Raw genomic sequence first — 26,792 nt, 5'->3', positions numbered from 1 at the left:
ACTGGACACTACTCTTAAAAAATGATTCTAATTTTCAGTTATAATTGAAGCATAATACACACAGTGTGCACACAGAAGCGTGCATAAGTGCATTTCACAAAGTGCATACACCCATGTAACCAGAGCACACCGATAGCACAAACAAAGCCTTTCTCATGTTTCCAGGCAACGCTCCCAAGAGTAACCACCTGCCTTAGAAGAAATGAAATAATCTAGTTTTAAAGAATGCCAGGATTTGTTAGTATTCTGCTAGAGAGGCTATTTTTCAGCTCCACAGGGGTTCACAGGTATGTTAAAGCACTATGTATTTACTTGCCACTTTAATTTCAGAGCATCAGATGTGAGCTCCACATATTAAAAGGCCTACAAGGTATGGAAAATTAAGTGGGCATGCTAAGAAAAACAATAGGATAAGCTGATGATATAGGGGAACCAACAACAGCCTCACTTGTCAGGGAGACATGAAGACGTGTCTTTGTAAACCACAGTATACGCAGCTCTTTAAAAGGGAAGCCAGTACTCATCTCCGACATCTGTTCCCATATGGGAGTTCAGTCTTCGTGTAGGCAGATACTCTGGCTTTTTTTAACAGGAGCCAGAATTTCCGAGTTTTGTATGAGACCTCCTTAAAACAATCTGAGCTAACAATAAAAAGCCATCCTCTGAGGCTGCTAACCAAGTCATCTAATCAGCAAAGTTGCTTTTACTCTGCAGTATCTGATGACCTGACTACACTCCTTCTCACCATCTCTACTTCAACCAGAATCCGAGCCAATATCATCTCTACCATAGCGCACTGAACGGCACCCTAACTTCCTAAATCCTCCGCATTTCTTTCCTCTCCAGTCCCCCTGCCATCCCTTCTACGCAGAGCAACCAGAGGGCGGTTTGAAAGGTTTTGATGATCACGTGATCTCCCTGAAAACAACCCGTCAACTGGTTCCCAACTCCGGCCTCCACGCTGTGCCCAACCAGGCGCCTGCTGGGCTCTCCTGCCTCTATGCACCTGCTGCACGTGAGTGACACTGGCCCGCCTTCTCCTCTTCAAACACGCCAAGCCCATTCCCTCCTCAGGGCCAGCTGAGAGTCTTCCTCATCTTCACTCAGCTCTAGCCTTCTAGTTTACCTTAAATCTCCTGAGTTTCACTGAAGGCCAGGTCTTCCCTGCAACACACTCTAAGCAGCTCCCAGGTAACTTTCACATTCCCCGGTTTTAAGTCTGAATGGTACTCTGTTGTTGTTCTTGAATGTAACCTTTATGAACAAAAAATGCCTGATGCTAACTAGTAACTCAGTAAATATTTGCTGAATGAATGAGTTAAAAAAAAAAGGGGGGGGGGGAGATGTTGCGGTCTCCAACCTCTTCAGCATCAGGGCCTGGCTTCATGGAAGACAATTTTTCCACAGACTGGGGGTGGGGGGTGAGGAACGGTTTCAGGATGATTCAAGCACATTACATTTCCGCCACTGATCTGTTAGGAGGTGGAGCTCAGGTGATAATGAGAGCAATGGACAGCAGACGTAGACATAGACGGGGCTTCTCTCGGTTGCCCACCGCTCACCTCCTGCTGTGCAGCCCTTCCTGACAGGTTGCCACCCAGTACCAGTCTGTGGCCTGGAGGCTGGGGACCTCTGCTCTGGATTCTTTTTTTTACATGATGAGTCCTTTCAAAGATTCAAGGTACCCTGTCTTTCCTGCCTGAGGTCCCAATACTTGATCTGCAAAGAGGCATCAGCAGTATTTGCATTTGCATGCTCTCAAAGCAACAGTGTAACATGATGATTACATTTCTCTGTTGGAACAAAACTCTGGATCTTATCTCCATACTTCCAGAATGAGGCTCGGTCACCTGAACCAGGGTTTCCAAGTAGCTACTGAAGATCAGAAAGGTTAGAGAGGAGAACTATGGCCCTGCCCCTGGAGTCTTTTTCACATGAGGTGGGTCTCAGGCTGTACTTTCAAGAACTTGGCTAGGAGAGTCTGCAGCAAGCAGGTTTAAGAAGGACCACCAGCCCACACAATCCCACTTGCCAGTTAAATGTGGTTTAAAAGAAGAGCTGATGAAGCAGACGCAGCCCAAGAAGGACAGAGTTTCACACTAAAGAGCAGCCATGCGCATGCATGCTGCACGTGGGTGTGTTGGCTGACAAGGTCTGGGGGCAAGCCGAGGGTGCCGCCAAGTTACGAAGACTTCTGATAATGAGACTCTGAGGACCTGACCTAGAAAGAACGTTAGTTTTTCATAGAAATCTTCCAGTCAAGTATACTCATTTGATCTGATATAATCTGGTGTATCTTGATCTGATAGTCATAAAAAGAAAAATACTCTTCACTATCACCTATATATGGAATCTTAGGAAAAAAAACAACAAATGAATATAACAAAAAAGAAACAGACTCACAGTTACAGAGAACAAATAGCTGTTACCAGTGGGAAGAGGAAATGGGAGAGGGGTCAAACAGGGGTGGGGACTAACGGATAAAAATTACTTTGTATAAAATAAATAAGCAACAAGGATACTCTGTACAGCAGAGGGGCAAATAGCCATTATTTTATAATCATTTTAAATGGAGTATAATGTACAAAACTATTATATCACTATGCTATAAACCTGAAACTTATATAATATTCAGTTTTTAAAAATGCATTTTCCAGGGACCACTCTCAGACTTCTTACACTAGAATCTCAGGTATGGGAGTGGGGGTTGGGAACTGTTATTTTAAAAATATAACCTTAGGTGACTGTTCTTTTTTCTGAGCTTCATTGAGATATGATTGACAAATAAAAACTGGATATATTTATTAAAAAATAATTGTATCTGATATCTGATACAATTAAAAGTTGCAGAGCCATTTCTCTAAAAATATGTAAAGACTTTTTAAAATGTCAAAATTTCTAGCAGCAATGATTTCCACCAATAAATACTGTCTTATTACCTTGAATCATTAAAATAAATTAAGAGATACATAAGGAAACAAATTCCAGAGTTATAGAAATGTTTAAGATACAGTAATTCTTGCAATGATATAGCTCATACTTCAAATGCAACCTAATTAATTTATAATAATATTTCAGATATGAGTGTGCTTAGAGTATTGTATGAGATTGGATGGTGAGGGAACACACACAGAACAATATCACTAAATTAACGGATACTATTAAATGTGTCAAAATACACAGCACAAAGTAATATCTGTTACAATTTTCCAATTATCTGTGCATGTGACTTAAACAACTATAATTTTCTTCCACTGAGATCTATAACTACAGGTTACAGCTCAGTTCAGAGCTCTGATGATTTAATGTAGAATTCTGTGACAGTGGAGTTTTCTTTCCAGGTGTTAATGCTTTTTCTTTTACTGTCTTGGTGTATTGAAGAAGATGTGAAAATAACACTGTCACCTATTGAGTCTCTGTTCACAAGATTCTAATATCCTTTGAAAAGGATTTTGAGGATCCTGCTTCCTGTTGCATTGGAGAGTAAGGTGATTATGTTCGCTATCCTGAAAGCCCATTTCTTCCCTTATAGTTTTGAAGATGATCTGTCCACAAGCCCCATTCCTAATACTAAACATTGTCTAATGCCAATGAGTGAACTCACACAGGTTTGACAAGGTCAGTGTGCGAAATTCACAATACTCATCTTAATCATAAGCAAAATAAAAAATTCACATAAAAACTGATACAATGTTTTCTGAAGGGCCACTTAACAATGATACACACACACACACATATGCCATCTCTCACATATATTTTTTGTATGCTAAGAATTTCACTTCTGAAGAGAGCAGGAATGCACTTCTGAGGGAGTAGAAGATATAGTCAAAAGGGTAGCAAAGAAGTAACATACACAACAGCAAAGCTAAAAACAAACAGATCACAACAATCTAAGTGTTCATCAGTAGAGAATTTAATAAATAAAATATGCCAAATTCAATAAATTAGTAGGTAGTTATTATGAATAAAGCTACAGAAGAACACATACATGAGCAGTATTAGGATGTAAGGCAAATATTTTAGAGAAAAATTAGTCACTGGCAAGACCTCTAAACGGCCCAAGATAATTTGCCATAAATACTCATAAATAATGCAATAAACACACATTTGCTTCTTGGTCATTGGTTGGAGATTTTTTAAAATTAGTTACACACCCTTTTCTTAGGTTTTTGCCAACAAAAATGAGCTGTTTCTGGCTTGGATATCTGAGTGTTAGATGCCTCAAAGCTAATCTCTCATGTGAGCTTGTAGAGTTAAAGCTGCTATGTCAAAGAAAGAATATTGCAACTCTAATAAAAATGAACTGAACCCATGAATAACAAAGTCTTTTAAGGTTAAAATGTATATTTTATCTATTTACCCAGCAACTCTGTTGAGCGTCTACTTTGTTGGGCACCAATGTAAGAGGAACACCATGAGCACCACCTTCGTGGGTCCTTTTCTGTGCTCATTATAGAGGAGTGGGTCTCTAAGTGCACTCAAGGGAATCTGGAAGGAGGGGCAGGTGGGACCTGAGAGGCACTGCTCTGACAGCTAATGGAACGTGTATGAGGGTCCATTTACTTTCCACTATGCCAGATATTAGGGCTTCCCTGTGGCTCAGACGGTAAGGAATCTGCCTGCCATGAAGGAGACCCAGGTTTGATCCCCGGGTCGGGAAGATCCCCTGGAGAAGGGAATGGCAACCCCCTCCAGTGTTCTTGCCTGAAGAATTCCATGAACAGAAGAGCCTGGAAGGCTACAACCATGGGGTTGTGAGTCAGACATGACTGACTGACACTTTCATGGCAGATATTTAGGAGATCTGCAGAAACGTAAAATAATGCGAGTTCTCAAGTTCCAGGCAATGAGCATCATTAAGGGACAGAGCTGACTGCAGCATGGGGGTGCATGGGAACAGCAGAGGAGCAGACTTCTGTGTGGCTTAGCTCAGGGGAAGAGGAGAAACAACTCCTGTTGTCTTAGAAATATGACCTTTGGAAGAGGGAAGAAATGGGAAGGTGAGACCCTATTAGGACTTGGGGGCAGGCACATAAACTTTCTAACTAGGTTTTACAGAAAACAGTGATCCCCATATACTGGGGGTCTTGTGATCATCCAGATGATTTCAGTCATATAATGAGTTTGGATTTTGAAATGAAATCTACATATTTCCTTGGCTTAACCTCTATAATGTAGAAATGAAGGTCAAGAGAAATTAACATAATGGCAGAGTCAGGCTAAAACCTACATCTCCTAATTGCTGACCTAGTGAAATACCTGGTGAATCCACTTAAATGTCATCTGTAAAATCCCAAGATAACGTCACTGAGAAAATCACTTCTATTATCAATAACAGTTGACTGTTAATGAGAGTGAATAATCACATCTACACAGTGCTATTGTTATGTTTTAGTTATATGAACTTATTTTTATTTTAAATTCATAAACATTTAAAACTGTTCTCAGTTTAAATTTCTAATACCACAAATATTAATAGATATAATTCACACAAACAAAAGCTCTTTGGAGATCTTCAGTAAGTTTTTTAATTGTGTAAGTTGTTTTGAGACCAAAAGCTTTTGAGAACCACTGTCAACTGATAAGATTAGATGGCTGTGCATCAAAATGCAGTTATCCTTAGGGGATGAAATGAGTGGTGGTTTTCATTCACTTTTTTAGCATTTTAGTATTCTTCATATTCTCTTAAAAACAGAAAAATCAAGCTATTCTTCCTAGCCATGGCTTCCTTTGTCTTCCTTATGAGTGTTCTATCCTGGGTGTCTTACATGCGTCACTGTGCTCTGAACCAGTGACCTACAGTCTCTTATTTATTTATTTTAAATTGTGTATTTATTTATTCAGCTGTGCTAGGACTTAGCTGTGGCAAGTGGGATCTTCAATTTTAGTTGCGGCATCAAGTTTCCTAGCCAGGAATTAAACTGGGCCCCCTACGTTGGGAGCACAATCAAAGCCACTGGACCACCAGGGAAGTTCCTTTACAGCCTTTTAAATGGACAAATTCACTAGATGAGAAGACTGTGCTGAGGTTTGTTTTGTAATTCTAAAAAAAAAATTGTTTTTAGATTATTGTAACTCTTTGGAAGGAATGATGTTAAAGCTGAAACTCCAGTACTTTGGCCACCTCATGCGAAGAGTTGACTCATTGGAAAAGACTCTGATGCTGGGAGGGATTGGGGGCAGGAGGAAAAGGGGACGACAGAGGATGAGATGGCTGGATGGCATCACCGACTCAATGGACATGAGTTTGAGTGAACTCCAGGAGTTGGTGATGGACAGGGAGGCCTGGCGTGCTGCGATTCATGGGGTCGCAAAGAGTCAGACACTACTGAGTGACTGAACTGAACTGAACTGAACAGAAAATTTGATTGCTTATAATGAGTCAAGCTCTCAGTTCTTAATTAATTCTCTTAATTCTCAAGCATGTAATTCTCAATTAAACCTTCAGAAGATATTGGTATACCTTGCCTAAATTATACTACTTTAAAGTGTATTTCCCCACTGCCCAACTGTAACTGATTGAGACAGAGGTGAAAGCTTTAAGGGTCCTGTTTTCCAGAGGCTTTTGTAATGCTGAGACAGAGCCTAGTTCCATTTGCCTCTTGAAAGCATTTTATAGGTTAAGAGAAACATTTAGTACTATGGCATTTTTCTCTATTCCAATGGCTCTCAAAGGATAAGGATCACTTGGGGAAGTTGTCAAAAATACATATTCTCTAGGCCTCAGTCTCAGACACTACAGTGTATAGAGTCTAAGCAAATTCAAGAATCTTCATTTTAACAAGTCTGGCACATAAAGTTCCTCTGACAGAGAGAGCAGCCCCTCCCACTCCACTAAACCCAATTTCTGAAAGGTTTTCAGTGAGGTCTTAGAGGTAAAAACCAATGCCCTCCTCTAATGATCTCCTAGACCTTTTGTGAGCACCCATCAGTGGGTAACCCCACCTGCATCTATGCAGTGTGGCTGCTGTGCAGAAGTCTCTCAAAGGGGCATCAAGCTTTACGCTCTCTCCCGGTTCCAGCTACAGGTCTCTCACTGCCTCTCAGCGCTCCTCAGCCTTCTCAGACAACGGGGATAAAACTTTCCTTGCCTTTCTGTGTACTCACACAAGCTGAACTCAAAAGCTAAATCAGCATTCTTTCTTGCAGTTAGTCTTAAAAACCTAGAATCTTCTTTACCTGTCTCTCATTCCCAGTATCAAAGCAATTGCTCGACTCTAGTTCTATCCATAAAATTCTGCTTACAGTTTATCATGCTTTTGTTAATGTCCTAATTAAGGTCTTTTAAATATCACCTGTTCCATCCTAAATGGTTTTCTTCCCATCAACAACCTCCTAGAGAAGCCACCTCAATTATCTGATCAAGTGCTTCACTGATTAGATCAGCTCTTTGCTCAATGACTCCCAGAAAGGAAAGGAAAGTGAAGTCGCTCAGTCGTATCCGACTCTTTGTGACCCCATGGACTGTAGCCTACCAGGCTCCTCCGTCCATGGGATTTTCCAGGCAAGAGTACTGGAGTGGGCTGCCATTTCCTTCTCAGGGGATCTCCCAACCCAGGGATCGAACCTGGGTCTCCTGCATTGCAAACAGATGCTTTACCATCTGAGCCACCAGGGAAGCTCTCCCAGAGCCTGCAGTTAATCCAGAGGTGTTACTTTTCTATTGCTCAAGACCATCCACTAAAATCTCCCAACTGTGGTATTTCCCATAATGGCTGGTCTCCCTATGACCCACTACTGGTTCATCCTTCTTTGAGGTATAATTCAAGAGTACCCTAAGTTCCCCAGAAGGAAATCAAAATAGGTATTGTGGGGGGGTCAGTAAGGGAAATATCCTCATTTTCTGTTGTTCAGTTGCATTTAATGGTACAAAAAGGTTTCAAGTGACTGATAAATGTCCAAAAACCCAACACATATTAATTAGAGGCTTGAATACCTTAAGTATTTTCAATGATAATAGTTATAACAATATTAGCTATTATATCCTGCAAAGGCAGTATATGGAGAGCTGACTGTGTACTTCAAATACATTGCTTCCTACACTCATAATCTGTCAAAAAGGGAATCATGACCTTCACTTTACAGATTTAAAAAAGTAGATTTCCCAGAGTTCAGACCAAGGTGACAGAGTAAGAGAATGTGGAACTCATCTCCCTCCATGAACACATCAAAAATACATCTACATGTGGAACAATTCTCACTGAAAATTAACCAGAAACTGGCAGAAGAACTCCTGTACAACCCAGGCTGAAACATACACATGTAATGAAGGGAAGAAAAGCATCTGAATCAGAACTCGTGCTCCTGGGTGGGGACTTGTCCAGGAAGTGAGCACCTGAGCCACAGCCTGGGGACCCCAGTCCTGAGGTCTTGAGTGGGAGAAAAAACTCTGGCTGGCTGGGGGACTGGGGGAAGCCTGACTCCTCTTGAGAGGGCAGGAAGGAGAGAGGTCGACCCTTGCAGTTGCAGGGTTTCCTGCGATCTCCTTGCTCAACCCAAGCTAACGCTCCATCGCCACTGACTCCACATTCCAGCGCAGCTCTCGACTTCTCCCATGACTAGGGAAGAGACTCGACTGTGGGATGCTCAGGTGAGCCAGTGCCCAGCAGAGCCTGGGGGGGCAGAGCGCCTACTCCAGCAGTGGATCAGAAGCTACCCAGACCTCTGACGGTGGCCGTTCCACCACGGCTCCTTCCCACCCTAGCCCATGCACACAGGGTCCATGTGGACCCTGCTGACCTTGTGAAGTCAGGCTGGTGAGCAGCCATGAGGAACAAACGGGGCTTGCGCCAGAGGCTGTGGCTGAGCAGAGCCATGGGAGTCTGCACAAACAGCACATCGGGCCTCGGTCTGCAGCTGACATGGGCTGGGAGTCAGCCCAGGTCCCACCTGCGTTAGCATCTCAGAGGCAAGGGTTCCAATGCAGGGAGAGAGAAAAGCACACCCCTAAAGGGTACAGGGCTTCCCTGGTGGCTCAGATGGTAAAGAGTCTGCCTGCAATGTGGGAGACCTGGGTTGGATCCCTGGATCAGGAAGATCCCCTGGAGAAGGACATGGCAACCCACTCCAGTATTCTTGCCTGGGAAATCCCATGGACAGAGGAGCCTGGTGGGCTACCGTCCCCGGGGTTGCAAACAGTTGGGTACGACTGAGCGACTTCACTTTAAAGGGGACAGAGCCAGGTCAGGCCAGACCATCAGGATTTCTGCTCTACGAAAGTGAGATTAGCTGCAGTCCCTGGCAGGGCAGTGATGGTCACTGAGCAGAGGAGAAGCTTCACTCACATTCTGCAGAGGCTCTGGTTCCTCCAGCACCAGCCACATCCCTGAGCAAGCTGAGAGTGGCCAGCACATCCTGAGAAAAGAGGTGACTCGGGTCCACGTCAAACCCACCTCCTCCAACAAAGGCACTGGACACACACAGTCTGTACAGGGATGCGCCGCTTAAGCTTCCGCTTTGAAGGCCTAAAGAGGTAACTATTTTACCTAAATGCATAATGGCAGACAAAGTTAAGTAAAATAAAAGGACAGGTGAAAAGTTATGACACTGTCCACAAGTACTGTGGACTAAGACTTAATCTTCAGTGTATCACTGAGTGAGCTCTAAATTTATGCTGACAGCTTATTAGAAGTGGATTTAGAGTATTTGGAGTGTAAAAGTATGTTTTAAATGCATAGGATGAGTTTTGAACATTTGAGTAAACTTATTGTGTAACAGCTTCATTAATTTACTGTCATACTAATTTATTTCATTAATACCTTGCTGTCTTCAAGCTCTTAACAGATTATCTCTTTGATTCCAGTACTTAATAGATTGGTGAGAGTTTCCTAATGAAAGGGCTCCATCTAGTGGAGCAATTCAATCATTTTTGCAAGACAGAAGGTAGCAAGGTTAAATCCCTTATATTAAGGCCTGACAGGGGTGATAGTTTCAGGGAAATGTTTGTTCTGAGCTGCACAGTGCCTAGTTTTCACCCTGCCTTGATAAAAAGGCAGAAGATAGAGGTAAGGTACATGCAAGTATGCTGGGATTTGCTATATAAATTCAAGGCATTAACCATCAGTAAGACACCAAAGTGGCTCTTCTCTAAAAACACTAATTTACGAGCGTGCTCACTAAGCTTTTGAAAACAGAGTTTGAAGTTTATTGTTGTCTCTTGTAAGTAGGACAAGCCTTATATTGTGTAGGTGTTTAAGAACTGCTGAAAAGGTCCACATACTTTTGTAAGGTCAATAAAAATGCTATGGCTAAATAACTTCTAAAAGAACTATGTAGTAATACTTTAATCATATTTGACCCGTTTCCTTCACAGCCTCAATTAACTGGTTGTGGCAAGCTCAAAATTTCCTGAGTACATAAAAAAAAATTAAAAAAAAAAAAACCACCAACAAAAAAAACCTAGGTTGGTCCTTCAAATGTTCCCATTTATATTCCCTTTCAAAAAGCATTTATTGAATACTTGCAACCTGCACTGGTTGCTGATGGTAAAAAAAAATCCAATAGTTTAGACACATTCAAAATTAAAACCAAAGTCTAACGAAGAAGAGAGAATCAATTTATACTAAAAGGAGAGGAAGCAGGAACCTCAGAAGCAAGCAAATGAATAGCAGCAAGACATAATAATTCATATCCTGTTAACAATGAAGCAGAAGATAAAATCTGGAAACCCTGAATGAGGCAGAGTACTCAAACCCCAGTGCCGCCTGGGGTAATCAGCTCCTCAGCACCACAGGCCACTAAGAATGAGCATAGTCAGTCTGGACCTAGAGACTGTCATACTGAGTGAAGTCAGCCAGCCAGAGAAGGCAAAGTATGGTATGGCATCCCTTATACGTGAACTCGAAAAAGAAATTACACAAAGGAACTTACTTACAAAATAGACTTAGAGAATGAAACCTATGGTTGCTGGTGGGGAGTGGGAGGAGGAGGAGGAAGGGACAGCGAGGGAGTTTGGGATGGACATGGATACACTGTTATATTGAAAATGAACAATCAACAAGGACCTACTGTACAGCACAGGGAACTCTGCTCAGTGTTATGTGGCAGCCTGGATGGGAGAGGGGTTTGGGGGAGAATGGACACATGTGTATACGGCTGAGCCCCTTCGCTGTTCACCGGAAAAGATCACAGCATTGTTTGTTAATTGGCTATACCCCAAGGAACACATGTATACCTGTGGTGGATTCATTTTGATATTTGGCAAATCTAATACAGTTATGTAAAGTTTAAAAATAAAATAAAATTAAAAAAAAAAAAAAAACAAAGTTAAAAAAAAGAAAAAGTATGCAGTTTTGGTGCATGTTCATGAAGCTTCTTACAGAAAAAAAAAATACATTAAATTTTACAAGACCAAATATACATTTGAATAATTTCCACAAACTGTCATCAAAAAAGTCTTCGGTGTACAAAGAGTTATTGTAACTTGTCTTTTAGAAAACCTGCTTGTTTGGAACTCTTCCTTTGTGAAGGTTTTAACAAACAAGGTACTGCAGTAACACTGAGATGCTAAATGCTATATATATGGTCATGACCATTTATTCCCTTGTCAAGATATAGCAGATGTGAATTTGACCATTTGCAGAGGTGAGGGGCAGAGCACTCAGAGATGACCTGCCAGGTCAACACAAAACCATGTCACCACTATTTTATGTTTTTTTACTGGGAAGTTGAGAACTTACCGCCCAGAAGAAACTGGCTTAACTGAACCAACGTTTTCAAACAGTTGGGCCTTTGCTGCCACACTGAAAAATAATTTCAAAATGCAAGTTTCATTAAAATCCATTAGAGAATCACACAGCTCAAAGCGAAATTCAGAGTTAGCAGTTAACCAAATAAAAAAATGAGTTAAAAAATTGTCCCCAAAATATGAACTGAATTTTAACTGTTTTAATACAGAAGTAAGTTTTAGATCTAGTTTCTAGTTCACCGAGTACCAGATGGGAATAAACCTATATCTACTTCCTCTGGGGATTGCACTGTCTGCATTTTCTGCACCTCAGAAAACTGGGGGAGCAGAAGAAAAGGAACCTTTATCTCCCCACTCCACTTCTGAAGTCCTGCTATGGACTCCATGGAGCCACAAGCGAAGAGTCACATCCACAAGACAAAACAAGAGCTGCTTTGTATTCTTATAGTTAAGACAAAACAAATTCAAAAACTGTTTCATGTATTTTTAAAATACTTGAACATACTTCCTATAAAGTGAAAAGAGAGAACTCTGAAAATATGACCAATAAGTAAATTTGTGGATTCAAATCTTGTTTCAAAGCATGACAAGGGAAAGGCTACTATATGAAAAGTGAGACTATAGGGTAGAATGAAAAGAATTAAAACCAATGCAACCTAGTTAATTAGATAAGTTCCTATATTTACTAGAAGAGAATATAAATTTCTTTGAATGATGTTTTAATGAACTAAATATTTAAAACCTACCTTATTTCTTGAATTGACAAACCCTTCTCCCAGAACTGAGTCATTTGATAATCTGCAGGATCATTTTACATCTAACGCAGAACAAACACTGTCTATAATTTAAGTTCTATTTTATCAGTAAATCACAAAATAGAAGCTCTTCTATTTCCCTCACAAAGAATAAAGTTTATATTTTCTCATCTCCTTTTACACATTTGGCTTAAAACTCATTTCCCTTAAGGGATAGAACTATGCACACCAGGGAATAAACAAACTTACACAAAATCTGGCTAATATTGTGGGAGCTGGATTTCCAACCACGAGATAGAACATATGTGAAACTCACTCTGAAACCAAAGGTTCTTGTTAATGGGATGAATGAATGAATATAAGATGTTGTTCCTATGGAAACAGGCTTAGTGAAATGTCTTACCAGACTTTCAGTGAATAATTAAAAGGTCAGCAACACCGCCACATTACAACTGGGCATGGCATAAGAGGAACAGCACAGACTCAGCTGGAGAACCCCAGGTTAGAATTCTGGCTCCGCCACTTACTAGCTGAGTGAGTGTGGACTGGCTCCCTGACTTCCCAGGATGAGTTCTCCTCATCTTTAAAACAGCGTTCATACTGCCTCCTGCAGGAGGACACGGTGGTCCTTAAAAACATGTACAAGGACGCTCAGTAATAGCTCCCGCAGCATCTGGAACAGCTCAGCGAAAGTCAGAAATGTAAGAGGAAAAGGAGGAAGAATGTCCTTCTTTGGATTCTGCTTCCGAATTTACCCCGCACCCTGTTTTCTCCCATCTGCGCCCTCACTGCTCTTGTCTACACACCCCACCCTCCTGGCCTTTACACTTCAGGGTCGTATCCTGCTCTTAGAAGCACACTCTCTTGCCTTTCCTGCTCCCTGTTCTCCAGGAGTTGTTTAAATCAGTGAGTACTCAGGTTGGGGAGACAAATGGAGAGGAGAGGAGATCACCCAGGCTAGAAAACAGCCGTATTTCTAACGAAGAGGTAGGACTGAGGATACGAGCAGTGGGTGTTTCGTTTCCAGACTCCAAACCACTATATTATACACAGGCTTTCATATCCTTAAAAGAAAGCCTGCTTCCAAGGAAAGTGCCTGAAGTGTGTACTAATGTTCACACCACTTGCAGAAGAGGACAGGGTCCTGCAGAAGTTGGTGGTACCCACTCTACAGATGAGTGTTCGGCTGTGGGAACCCTGAGGGTTCTTTTGCACATGCTCAAGCCCTGTGTACCCACGGGAGACACAGAAAACTCCAAACAAACACCCTGACACTTACACGGAGCCGGGGCGCTGGTAGCCGTTGCTGGAGGCGGTGTCCAGCCTTAACCTCCTGCACATTTTTGGAGGCAGATCTGGGTTTGGTGTGGCTTTGGGTGTCTCTTTGGAACCTATGGAAGTTAAGCTTTGAATGGATCCACTGTAGCTCTTGTTTCCTGAAAAGAAAGCCCAAGAAAACAGGCGAGGTGCTATTAGACAAAATAATAGCAATAACACAGTCCACAGGTGTAACAAAAGGAAGCCCTTGTCTCTGTGTCCAAATGAGAAGGCACAGAATGTTCTCCGAGCCCAGCAGCCCGTCTTTAAGGGGAGGAGATCACAATCGGAAGTAATTGCAAATACATCACCGCTCAGAGAGGGAGAGGTCCAGGAAAAATGCCGCAGCACACAGGAGGTTTAAAGCTCCCAGCTCAGGGACAAAGCGGAGAAACACCGTTTGTGCCCTTGCTGTTCACGCCCCCCTCCTGAGTCATCAAGCTCCACACGCCGGGAGGCGACGCAGAGACACGACATTAGCCCAGGCTCAATCCTGGCTTACCTTCGGCCGCAGAGACAGATCTGAGGGAGGAAGCCGAGGCTCTTTTCAGTCCTGAGAGCCCATAGGGCCCCTTCTTGGCCAGGTCGATGGGTGGAGACGCGTCCCCGGGACTGGTGACGGAGGTGACGCTCTGGCAGTCTGATTCCACGTCCGTTTTGGTTGCATCTTCTCGAGAACTTGACTCGGGACTCGTGGTCCAGAGACCAAGACTCTTCTGTCCGTTGCTGGGCGATGGGGACGCAATCCAAGGGATCCCGGTGGACTTCTCCCTGGGCTGGCAGGAGGCAGGCTTCGTGGTGCTGTTCTGCTCGGAGGAGTGAGAGGAGAGGGACTCAATGCTCCCCATGGGTGTGCTGTCAGGGCTGCTGCTGTAGGAATCGCCTGGGTGGGCCGGGCAGAAACAGGAGAGTCAAGGATGGGGCCCTTCTGATCTCAACCTCCCAAATGCTCTGCAGCCACCTGACCCCACTGCAGTGCCAGACCTGGATTAGAGAACTGTCCTGTTGTGCAGAAACGCTTTAAAACATGCATCTGAACTACACTATTCAAGGGAGGCTGTGTATGTGTCCCTATGAAATCATGTTTCTTCTTGAAGCATCAGCAAGGCTGACTTGAAATCAGACAAAAGTGCTTCTGAAATAGGACTCACCAGTAGGAGAGGCAAGATGCCTTGATGATATAATAAGAAATCAATGGAAAGGGGGAATACTGAGACATATTCCTGCCTTCTACTTTTATGATCCTAGGTGATTCCGAGTTACCATGTATCTGGGTCCTCCTGGTAGAAAAGGTGCTATTAAATGTCAGCAGCTCCACAATTTTTATTTTTATCATTTTTTTTTTTTTTTTTACAATTTTTAAAAGGAAAGCTTGTGGAAGAAAATAGGAAAGGATTTCTTTCCTTTCCCTGCTAAGAATATACCAACATAAGAAAACTTGCTGTTTAACTGGGTGTATTTTTTTAATGTTTCTAAAAGTTAAGGTGTAAGAAAAAACATGAGAGAAACAGTAAGGGAATATTCAAATACTGTATCTAAACAGCAATTGTGGGGAAAACTGAGGGTGGATGGAGAGGGCTGGGTGTACAAAATACAACGAAAATGGCCAAAGTTGAACTCATGCTTTGAGCTGAAGCTGCCACCCATCTTATGGTGGGGCTTGGCTCAGAATAAGAAGTTAGGGATAATGTGTGGTGCAGAATCTCTTTTTATTTCCTTTCTCTCTCTTTCAGACACTTTGATACCGGAGATATGATGCTTTAAGAACATAATGTGAAGGAAAGAAAGAAAGAAAATGACTGCTTGGGCCAGGCTCCCCTGCTTTCTTCCCGACCACTTTGACAACAGGACAAAAGCTGCTACAAAGTAGCACCCGATGTACTTAATCAGCTACAGGAAAGGGCACTGAGCAAAACCTATTTTTTTCCCCTTTGCAGCAGGAATGAATTGGCTTGTCCAAGATCTATTCTATGTGGTTGAGGGCGCTGGTGTTGGGAGACAGCGTCAGTAAGGACATTTCCTCTTTCTACCCAATTTAATTGCCCATAAGGTGGGATAGAGCTGAATTAACGAAGACCGCATCTCCCTGAGGGTGGGACACTTACTGTCGGGTTCTGCCAAACACGGTGTATACCTCCCCCTGGGCTTCCGGGAGCCCGAGGAGAGGCAGATTGCACGTGTCCTCCGGGATCCGGATCGAGACTGAGGCTGAGGAAGAGGGATGCTGGGGTCTGGGGCAGTGTGAAAAATCTACATGGAAGAAACATGGACCGAGGTCAACAGAAGGGTGACACTGACGTTTTCATCATAAAATAAGCTTTGAGTGTTATTAAATGATCTTAGAACTCTGTGCTCCTGAATCAGTTGCCCGGCAAGAAATAACCTTTCTAGAGCAATTACAACTTTCTTTTCCATTTACACTGAATAATGCTTCTCCTCTGGGTTTTTTATTCTTCCCTATTCCCCAGCACTGAAATTCAGATATTCCAATATTTTAAAGAAATGTGTCAAATAGCAAGGAATGTCTATGTCAAGACAGGCTGATTCTTTTCACTATTACAGTCACTCTTCCCCTTCATCCTGAACATAACCTGAGGGGAAGAGAACCCTGCTGTTATCATTCCCCAGCTAGCAGCCCCTGGCTTCTCAGAAGATGCTGGCATGCTACTGGCCCTGAGCTGCGAAGAATGTGACAAGCTGCAGGCAGGCGTCTGAGCATGGCTACAAGATGCAGCTGTGGACTCCAGGGATATGAAAGCACTTCAGTCTGAGCAAGGCTCCAAGCCTATCCTACAGGCACTAGAAAGCAACTGGGAAGGAAAGAGGCACCCCCATCCTCTCACAAGGACGGTGTCAGACATAAATAAATCACAATGTTTAGACCTTCAATGGCTGAGTTCACTTAACAATCAGATCATTTTGGTCTTCCCATTTTCTCATTTTCATAATTATTCTAAGATCTCACTCCTAAAGAAAGCCTGCTTAGTGACTGGATATAAAGAGGATTTCAAGACTGTTCTCTGATTTTTATCTAAAATATTAGTTCTACTGTATAATGAGAATCTAATTCAAAAGAGATAAAAAAGTTACAATAGATTTAACCATAAAGTGATTCTAAAGTATTTTCTGAATACTGAGTAAAAACTTAATTTTGTAAATACTAAGGAAGAAAATCTTGACAAGCAAATGATGTAGAAAGAAGGGAAACCATCTACCAGAGGATTTTGAGAAGTATGTAAAAACTGAATAAGAAAAAAAGAAAATAAAAGTCTGCATAAATAATTTATACAGAATTTATAAGACTGACACCATATAGGAACCCGAGAGCACAATGAGATCATAGATGATACAAGTGCAAAATTGCTTCTTAGAAACAAGATAACAAAATGTTATACTTCCACGTGCAAATTCAGCCTACCTTTTCATAGTGCTCTATCAGAATTTCAACCACAATGTTCTGAAACTTAATATTCATCATGGCAGCCACAGTTTCTTCCTGTGCTCTCATTAGAGTTGGACCAAATATAACACCAAGGTTTGAGACTGTCATGAGATTTTGTTGGCTATGTAGGGACACTCTGCAAATAAAAGCAACAAAAATATTTTAAGTTATATGTTTAATAATTATGGAATGTTCTCATCTACCAAATAATGGTAAGATGTAAATATGATATATTTTAAGTATGTATGATACATAAAGATGTAAATATGATACATAAGATGTAAATATGCCACTACAGACTAAATTTCTCAGTCAGTCAGGTTCAGCCACTACCAGCTGGCATTAGAGGAGTATAGTATAAATAGATGTAAAAAGTTAATAAACATTAGTGCAATAAAACATAATTACTAAGGTTAATCTCTTAAAGGAAAAAGAAATCTTGTTTTCTTAAATCAAGTACAATTGCCCCCAGGAAACTACCAGCTGTTTGGCAAGCCCTATGGTAGTATACTCTTTTAGAACAAATGGGTAAGAGGAGCCTGGTTGCGATTATATTTGGACTTACCAAACACATTATTAAGAAACTACTACTAAACATTTTCACAGATAACACTGTACTTAATTTTCAAAAAAGTCAGTTTTTCCTACTGTACAGATTTTAAAACAAGAAGCTCCTAAAGTAAGCATGATGTACCTGAGGTCATAGCAAATTAGGGACACAGAATTTTGTTTCAAGTTAGATCTCCTGACTACAAGTCAAGAGTCCCTGAGCTCCCCATGTCAGATGACTGATCAGGGCATGTTCCCATCCTGTCTTCCATCTATCCATCCATCCATCCATCCATCCATCCATCCATCTCCCACTTTCCCGAGGGCCTCCCAAGTGCTCAGCACTGTGTTAGGCAAACAGCAAGACAAGGAGATCTGGAAGCATTAGTACTGGCTTGAAAATAAAGAGTCTCTGAGATTACTGACCTTAGCAAAGTAATCCCAGTGAACTCTCAAAAACAACTTTGACTAGTTAACTAATTAATTTGGAGACTGAATGCATTCTTAAGCGGTAACCTCATTTTATTTAGCCAATCTTCTAGGGTAACCACTGCCTTTTCTATCTTACCTCCAGTGGAGCTGTGAGGATGAAAAATTCTAGTTAGGAGCACAACACAAGATAATGTTTATATATGACTGAGTATGCACACTAACTCCATTCTAGAAGCAAAAGTAAAATTTTATGAGGAATCCAGGATTCTGGATTATTCACCCAACATTTGATGTAGGGCAGGAAGAGCCGACTGTCCCATTGACTGAATTTACCCCTTGTGCCCAAGACAGCGTTAGCTAAGAAGATTCTTGGTTAGCATAAGAAGAATTTCATTCTAAGTTTCCTTTTAATGCAACCAAATATTATAAATTAATTGTTTAATAAGTATTAGCCTAATACATCATCTGTAAAGGCAGTGGGCCTGTCTGGATTTAAAGCTTGGGTCCTTCCGATGTGGATGCTGGGTGCAACCAGCCTTGTTATTTAATCTCTCTTAAGGCTCCAGTTCCCTCATCTGTAAAGTATAAGAATAATAACCCTGATAGCAGCGTTGAGAAAATTAAATAAAATGACTTAAATAAAATATGATCTTAAAATAATATTCTTCTCTGTAATTAAATTGGCTCTGGGTATTCTTGCTAAAAAGTAAGAGTGCCTGGTAGTATACATAACCTAGTATAAGATTAATATGAAGCTCACTGGGAATAAATTTAGAAATCATAAAAAAAAAATCTGCTCTATTTTGAAAATGAAGTTGATAACCACATTCTTTGGAAGATGAAATAATTTGATCACCATATTCCTCTTCACTGAATTTCCCTTCTGCTGGGCTAGTCAGCTGATATAGATTCTTATCATCCCACATTTCAGCCAGTTCGGCACTCCATCCCCTCCACTTGTATATGAAGCACATTCTGAACTGCACTTTTAAAAATGTAAAGTTTAAGTCATAGAGGAGACCACATAAGGCCTTGTCTTAAAGACAATGCATTCTCAGAAAGAAGTCAATGATTTATACCATGTTTCAGAGCTAGTTACTGGCGATTTGTAATCAGTCATTGGTCCTTTAGGCCAGTGAGCAATCTAGGTCATTGATTTTAAATTCCCCTAAGTCAATAAGGTGGCCAGGGACCAAGATTGTTATCAGTTGCTACTAGTTTACTTAAGCAAACTACTAATGCCCGCCTGGATGAAGCACAAGTTGCAATCATGATTGCTGGGAGAAATATCAACAATCTCAGACATGCAGATGACATCACTCTAACAGCAGAAAGTAAAGGGGAACTAAAGGGGCCTCTTGATGAGGGTGAAAGAGGAAAGTGAAAAAGCTGGCTTGAAACTCAATATTCAAAAAACTAAGATCATGGCATCTGGTCCCATCACTTAATGGCAAATAGAAGGGGAAAAGGTGGAAGGGATGACAGATTTTATTTTCCTGGGCTCCAAAATCACTGTGGATGGTGACTGCAGCCATGAAATTAAAGGACACTTGCTCCTTGGAAGGTAAGTTATGAAAAACCTAGACAGCATATTAAAAAGCAGAGATACTACTTTGCCCACAAAGGTCCATATAGTCAAAGCTATGGTTTTTCCAGTAATCATGTATAGATGTGAGTTGGACCATAGAGAAGGCTGAGCACTGAAGAATTTATGCTTTCAAACCGTGCTATTGGAAAAGACTCTTGAGAGTCCTTTGGACTGCAAGGAGATCAAACTAGTCAATCCTCAGGGAAATCAACCCTGAATATTCATTGGAAGGACTGATGCTGAAGCTGAAACTCCAATACTTTGGCCACCTGATGTGAAGAGCCACATCACTGGAAAAGACCCTGATCATGGGAAAGATTAAAGGCAAAAGGAGAAGGAGGCAGCAGAGGATGAGATGGCTGGATACCATCACTGACTCAACGGATAAGAATTTGAGCAAACTCTGGGACACAGTGGAACACAGAGCAAAGAGTTGGACCTGACTTAGTGAATGAACCACAAGAAGAATTAAGTAAGTCATTGGTGATGTGAGCACACATTCTACTGCTGCTGCTCAGTCAAAGGAGAATGACATTTTTAGGTTCAGCTAGGAATGGTGGTGAAGGTTGGGCAGAAGAATTTTCAGTACTCTTTAGTGGCTAGATATACTCTTTCTATTTCCTGTATTACAGTCACAATTAAAGGTGAAGCTTGTGTTCATCTAACATTCTGGATAATTAAGGAAAAATTTTATGTGACACTCATGAAGCTTTTAAAGTGTATTTTAAAAGGCTTTGCTAAAAAATTAGCTTGAATGTAGCAAGAGAATGCCCACTAAATGTTGTATGGTTAAGTTTCAAGAAAAGGACTCACAACTCAAAAACATAATTCAAGACTATGTAATTCAGACCAAGGATAGTGAGTCCCTGTTCATTAGTTAAATGCCGACAAGGGCAATCGTTAACACTGAACTTGAAATGAAATCATTCCTAGTGGATTTCCTTCTTATTTCAAGGATGGCCAACTCATATTATCTTAAATCCTGCAAGTTAAGATGAGACTGATTAATACAGAGCACAGTTTCAAATGTGCATGGCTCAAATTAGCATAAATTGGGTTACTACTTGTAGCAAACAAGGAAGGATTAATCATTTGACTGTGAACTGCAGTACTCATTAAGACAAAAACTGTTCCCATTTGTAAATCAGACTATAAGGGAATTCTTAAGTGAGTTTAAAACCTGAATTTGGATTTTTGTTTCCAGCAGCATGGTAGCTGAACTGAAATCTCTGAATTAAATGTGTGTGTGTGAATCAAGATAGATCTGTTATGGCTAATGCTACATGTCAAATTTGCTAGGCTGCAGTACTCCAATATTTGGTCAAACATAATTCTAGATGTTTCTGTGAAGGCATTTTTAGATGACATTAACATTTAAATCAGTAGGCTCTGAGTAAAGCAGACTACCATCCATTACCTGGGTGGGCCTCATCTAAACATTAATTTAGGGTCTTAAGAGAAAAAGACTGAGGTCCCCAAGGAAGAGGATATTCTGCCTCCAGACTGCCTGGATTTGGACCACAACATCAACTTCTCTGGGTCTCCAGCCTGCCTTGATTCAGCCTCCACAACTGTGCAGCCAATTCCTTGCAACCAGTCTGTCTCTCTTACATATATATGTATGTATACACAGACACACATACAACAACCTATTAGTTCTGTTCTCTGAAGAAACTTGATTAATACAATATTTATCAAAACTTTTAAATACACAAGAGTCAAAAAGATCTTCAGAAACCAAAGACACTAGAAATCTGGGGAAGGAAGCTAATATTCCAGTGGCATGTTGACCTGGTGGAACCTGGTGACCCTAGTAAAACAGAGACCTGGTCTTCAAACTTCAGGTTTACGATGCACCTAAAAGAACTGGGAAAGAACTATATACTCCTTCACATATTTTTAAGTTGACATTTCATTATAACAGTTGCAGGGATATAATTATTTGCATGTCATAAACACACAGATACACACACACGTAGATTATATCTTAAAAACCAACTGCTGCATCATTTTTCAAGCAATTAAATGGACTCTGATTATGGTAGCAAAGTTACAGCTCTAGCACCCCCTTCAGAAGACATGAATATCCTCAAGTTTAACAGATGAACAGGTAAGTGAGCAATCTAAGTCAGAGAATTACTTGACCAGGTGCTTTATCAGGATGTCCAGCATCTCTCTGTTTTTCTCGGGCAGCTTGTGCACCAGTGCATGTACAGCCTCCACCCGATAGTTCTGGTCATCAGACTCTGTAACATAAAAAAAGGTTGCGAATATTCAAATTCTAATCATATAAACATTAATAATTTAAACATCATAACCACTTCCATCCGTCATGCCTTGTAAGCACTGCTTCACAGGGGTAAGTATTACCACTATTATTTCCTAAGGCTTAGAGTCACTGGGTAACTTGTCCATGATCTGCAATCACTAAGTAGAGAACTCAGTTCTATCTAATCCAGACCTATGCTCTTAGCCTCTGAACTGCATACTTCTATACAGTCATAACTCATTTCCTCCTTGGGTTTTGTTACAAAAGGAGAGGATACAGCTTTAGTAATATGAGCGATGGCAGCAGTTGTTACAACTGGTCTAATGTGCCAGACACCACAATACACTTTATCACTTTGAAACCTCTGAGTGACTCTATCAGACCAGAGGAAGGAGGTACTCTTTTCTAAATTTCATAGATTAAAAGACAGCAGAGAGTTATCTTTCTCAGGTGTCAGGATAATTGCACAACCAAAGGCCTAGTAGATTTTAAGCCCATGCTGACCATGGTATACCTGAAAAAAAAAAATTATCTCAAGCAGATTCAGTCTGCAAGGAAAAAGCCAAGAGGCTGACAAGTTGGCTAGAGAAACTTGTAATGCTTCAGAAAAAGGAATCTATTTTACAGTCTCTTACTACAATAAACAAATTCTAGGGTGACTGCCCACCCTGCCAAGCCCTTTCTCCAGAAAGTGCCCACTGCACAGGGTTTATAAATGGGAACTTCATCTCTTCTGGGCACAGCTATCTGCACACAAGGTGAGGAAAGGGCCTGGTTTTCATTAGGCTAAACATGAAGTCTATCCCAGGAGTTGGAATGGAGACACCAAAACTCTGATCTGTCTGCTGGATTCGTGCAAAGGCAGATCATGTAAAACAAGGCAGACCATCACCAAATGTGCTCCCAAGTGGAGAAAAATCTGTCTGCAAATGAGGTAGATACGCAGCAGAGAAAAAAAATGAGAGACATGTGAAAAGAGCTGGGAGGGTGGATTGGAAACATCTATTCCCAACTTTGCGGTTCCTGGGTGCAGACCACAGTAGGCAGGACCCATTCTCTGCCAAGGAGTTCTGACAGACTCCCCTTAGACTCTGAGTAACTTGCCCTTTCTTCCTGAGCTAAATTTCTCTTGCTTGAAGCCAAATGATACCTATTTCTATTGACCCAGACAGAAGATGGATTCTTATACATGAGATGTGCTTTAATTATCATGGTACTGAATAATAATATGGAGAAGGCAGTGGCACCCCACTCCAGCACTCTTGCCTGGAAAATCCCATGGATGGAGGAGCCTGGTAGGCTGCAGTCCATGGGGTCGCTAGGAGTCGGACATGACTGAGCAACTTCACTTTCACTTTTCACTTTCATGCAATGGAGAAGGAAATGGCAACCCACTCCAGTGTTCTTGCCTGGAGAATCCCAGGGACAGGGGAGCCTGGTGAGCTGCTGTCTATGGGGTTGCACAGAGTCGGACGCGACTGACGCGACTTAGCAGCAGCAGCAGTGAATAATATGATCACTGCCACAAAAGTGAAGAAAAAAAATCTTGTGACCATATGTTGGCAGCAAAACAACCAGCTCACTGAGCCATTCTAGCTAACTGGATCAAACACATTTGTTATAAGATGAATTTCTTGTAACAAAGTGTTCTAGGTTAAGAGTCAAAAAACCTGGCTTGTAGTCTTGATATTGCTTTGAATTTACTAGTGTCCTTGGACAAAATCACTTGCCCCCTCTGGGTCCTGATTTCATCGTTAATAAAATGAGGTTGGATTATGTACTTTCTAAGGTCTCATTGTTCTTACAAGGATGGATTTCTATAAAGAGGAAGTAGAGTGCAGAGCCTTCAGAAGAAAGCTAAATGGTATAGATGTTCATGAGATCATGTGGTCAGTCATGCATGCAGGGCTGCACATCAAGGCCATTCAGCTTTATCTGACACTTTTAGCAGCAGGTAACACCTCCTGTGACATTACAATGTATGGTAATAAACTAATGCAGTTGATTTCTTTCTTGGATTGTGAAAAATACTCTTATTACAGTCATATCTCATATATCTTAACAATGAAATGCCAACTCTTAACTGTTACAACTTGAGACTGGCTCAGATGGCGACCTAGCCCCTGAGCCCAGTGTTTTACACAACTCTAATTGCTCAGGTTACGTGACTGTCACTGGCCCCCTCCCCTGCTCCCCACAATTTTGAATTAAACCTGTTTATTCATATAACATTAAGGCAGTCACAGATCTAAAGAAACAATACAGATACCTGATGAGTTTGTGAGTGTGTGCGTGCTCAGTCATGTCTGACCCTTTGCAACCCCATGGACTGTAGCCCGCCAGGCTCCTCTGTCCATGGAATTTTCCAGGTAAGAAAACTGGAGTGGGTAGCCATTCCCTACTCTAAGGGATCTTCCTCACCCAGGGATTCAACCTGCATCTCCTGCACTGGCAGGCAGACTCTTTACCGCTGCAGCATCTGATCATCATCAATAAATATAATAAGAGAGAAAAGGTGTTGTTGCCTGCCAAAAATAGCTGACTCTTTCTCCAGATTTAGGAACAAAGCGTGTGAGCACAGTGGAGGCAGGGGCATAACTGATTGTACCTCTTTGTGGTCTTGTTTATTTAACCATGAAGTCGCTCTTGTAAGAAACTGACATTCATTAATCAAAGAAAATGTAATTTGAGTAATTAATTCCTCACAGCTCTTTCTAATCACACCATATATGCCACCCCAAAGAGTCTTACTAAGTAACAAAGTATTTTAGTTCATTCTGTGACTTCTCATAACCATATTGTAAACTATTAAGTTATGAGAATGACAATTTCTTAAGCCATAGGTAGGAAAATGTTAACTAGCAGGTTTAAACTTACAACCTCTGGCAATGGCACCCCACTCCAGTACTCTTGCCTGGAAAATCCCATGGACGGAGGAGCCTGGTGGGCTGCAGTCCATGGGGTCACTAAGAGTCGGACACGACTGAGCGACTTCACTTTCACTTTTCACTTTCATGCATTGGAGAAGGAAATGGCAACCTACTCCAGTGTTCTTGCCTGGAGGATCCCAGGGACGGGGGAGCCTGGTGGGCTGCCGTCTCTGGGGTCGCACAGAGTGGGAAACGACTGAAGTGACTTAGCAGCAACAGCATAAAACTACATCAATTACAATGCATCCAATGGAAATATACTTACTAACAGCAACAATAAAATCTTTGTGTAATTTGTAAGTCATCAGTGGTTCTGCAAGGCACCTGCAAGAGAGAATGAAGCAGATTTTAGAAGAGCAGTTACCTTCTGATTTCCCCTGAACTTTCAGTGCTTCTGTGAGAACTGGGTGACTACATGTACAATAAAGTCCTACCAGGGAGTCGACAAGTAGCTCTAAAATGCAGACCTCAAAGATACCCATGTCCTGAGCACTTCTTGCTGTCACTGTATTAAAATGGGAGAGGCTGGGGAATTATTTTTTAATACTTTGTGAGAACTATTGGACTACAGGAACAAATCACTCTCAGATATGGGGCCAATAGTTTCTGTTTTTGGTTTTTTTTTTTTAATTTGCAATTCAGCTTGTGATGTTTTATAAAAAAATATATGAAGACCTGAATCTGAATCTAATATGAAATAGAAATTATTATTTAGCACTCATAAACTATGGTAAAGTTTACTGTTTGAAACAAGCACATATAAATCCCAGAACACTGAATGCAACTGTGACCACTCTGTGCTAGTCCACCTCAAGTGAACAAGCTGTGCTAAGGAGGGAAGAGGACCCCATGGGGCTCCCTGCGGTCCAAGGTGCCAGCCCACAGGGGTGACCGAGAGACCACAGCAGAGTGGCAGCAGGCAGGCCCACCTCACCTGAGGTAGTTTTTCAGTCCACTTGTTATTGTCTTATTATCCCACAGTTCAATATCAATGTCCATGTCAGGGGGTGATTTAGGAGCTGAAAAGAATTAAAGTAAGATGTTTAAACTGTGCAATTCAAAATATCATGAGCACCATTAAGAAGATGGACGCAGACAAAAGTAGATCAAAGAGAGAGGCATGTATTTTTTAGAAGGCCAGCCGAGTTAACTTTCAGACTGTTGTTTGCCTGAGTTGGTGCAAAGCTCATTCTGACAATGAACCTCAAAGATTTCTTATGGAATGCAGTTTCTTAAATCAGATGTTTGCTAATTGCTAACATCACAGCACACTTACCAAGTGCTGGGCGTGCTTCTCAGTGCTTTATATGGGTTAACATATCAGATTCTTATAATTCAATGAGCCTCCTCTATAAACGAGGAGGTGAAGGCACAGACGGGTTAAGCAAATTACCCAAGGCCACAGAACTTTAAAGTGGCTGAATCAAGAGTCCAGTTCAGGCCATCTGAATCCCAGCACCCATAAATCTTACCGTACCTCAAGCTAATCAAAGAATACTTGAAGAAAAATTCAACATTATAAAAAGGGCCCCTTTACAAATTCTGATGGTCATCTATAATAATGGACATTAAAAATGAATACAAATATTAATTTTAGATATGACTTGAAAATACTCAAAAGACAAGCAATAATCTATATCTCAAAAAAGCCTATGGTTTGACTTTTCTATAATAATGTAAAAGTTAAGTTACGGGCTTCAGCCAAAACTTACAAAATGTGGTATTCATGAGTTTCTGCACTTTGGAATTCACTCCTCCTATTCGGTAGAGACCTAAAATGGTGATGCCTAGTGAGAAGGAAAAAAATCACAAGAAAACGGCATA

General features: G+C 41.3%; 1 protein-coding gene across 3 annotated transcripts in view; it reads right to left on the bottom strand.

The window, feature by feature from the left end:
• Positions 1–26,792, bottom strand: part of ARHGAP42 (Rho GTPase activating protein 42) — a 348,684-nt gene that overhangs the window by 5,953 nt on the left and 315,939 nt on the right. For all 3 annotated transcript variants that reach the window (XM_045163011.1, XM_045163012.1, XM_045163013.1), the window contains 9 exons: positions 26,681–26,755; positions 25,903–25,987; positions 25,234–25,292; positions 21,910–22,015; positions 17,177–17,336; positions 15,864–16,008; positions 14,261–14,641; positions 13,721–13,877; positions 11,679–11,741 (listed from right to left, as the gene is read on the bottom strand). In XM_045163011.1, coding sequence (XP_045018946.1) covers positions 11,679–11,741; positions 13,721–13,877; positions 14,261–14,641; positions 15,864–16,008; positions 17,177–17,336; positions 21,910–22,015; positions 25,234–25,292; positions 25,903–25,987; positions 26,681–26,755 — 1,231 coding nt within the window. The remainder of the gene's footprint in view (positions 1–11,678; positions 11,742–13,720; positions 13,878–14,260; positions 14,642–15,863; positions 16,009–17,176; positions 17,337–21,909; positions 22,016–25,233; positions 25,293–25,902; positions 25,988–26,680; positions 26,756–26,792) is intronic.

Source organism: Bubalus bubalis, chromosome 16 (genome assembly GCF_019923935.1).
Source record: "Bubalus bubalis isolate 160015118507 breed Murrah chromosome 16, NDDB_SH_1, whole genome shotgun sequence".
NCBI lineage: Eukaryota > Metazoa > Chordata > Mammalia > Artiodactyla > Bovidae > Bubalus > Bubalus bubalis.
Note: the sequence above shows the minus strand (reverse complement) of the source record. Positions and strands in the feature narration are given on the sequence as shown.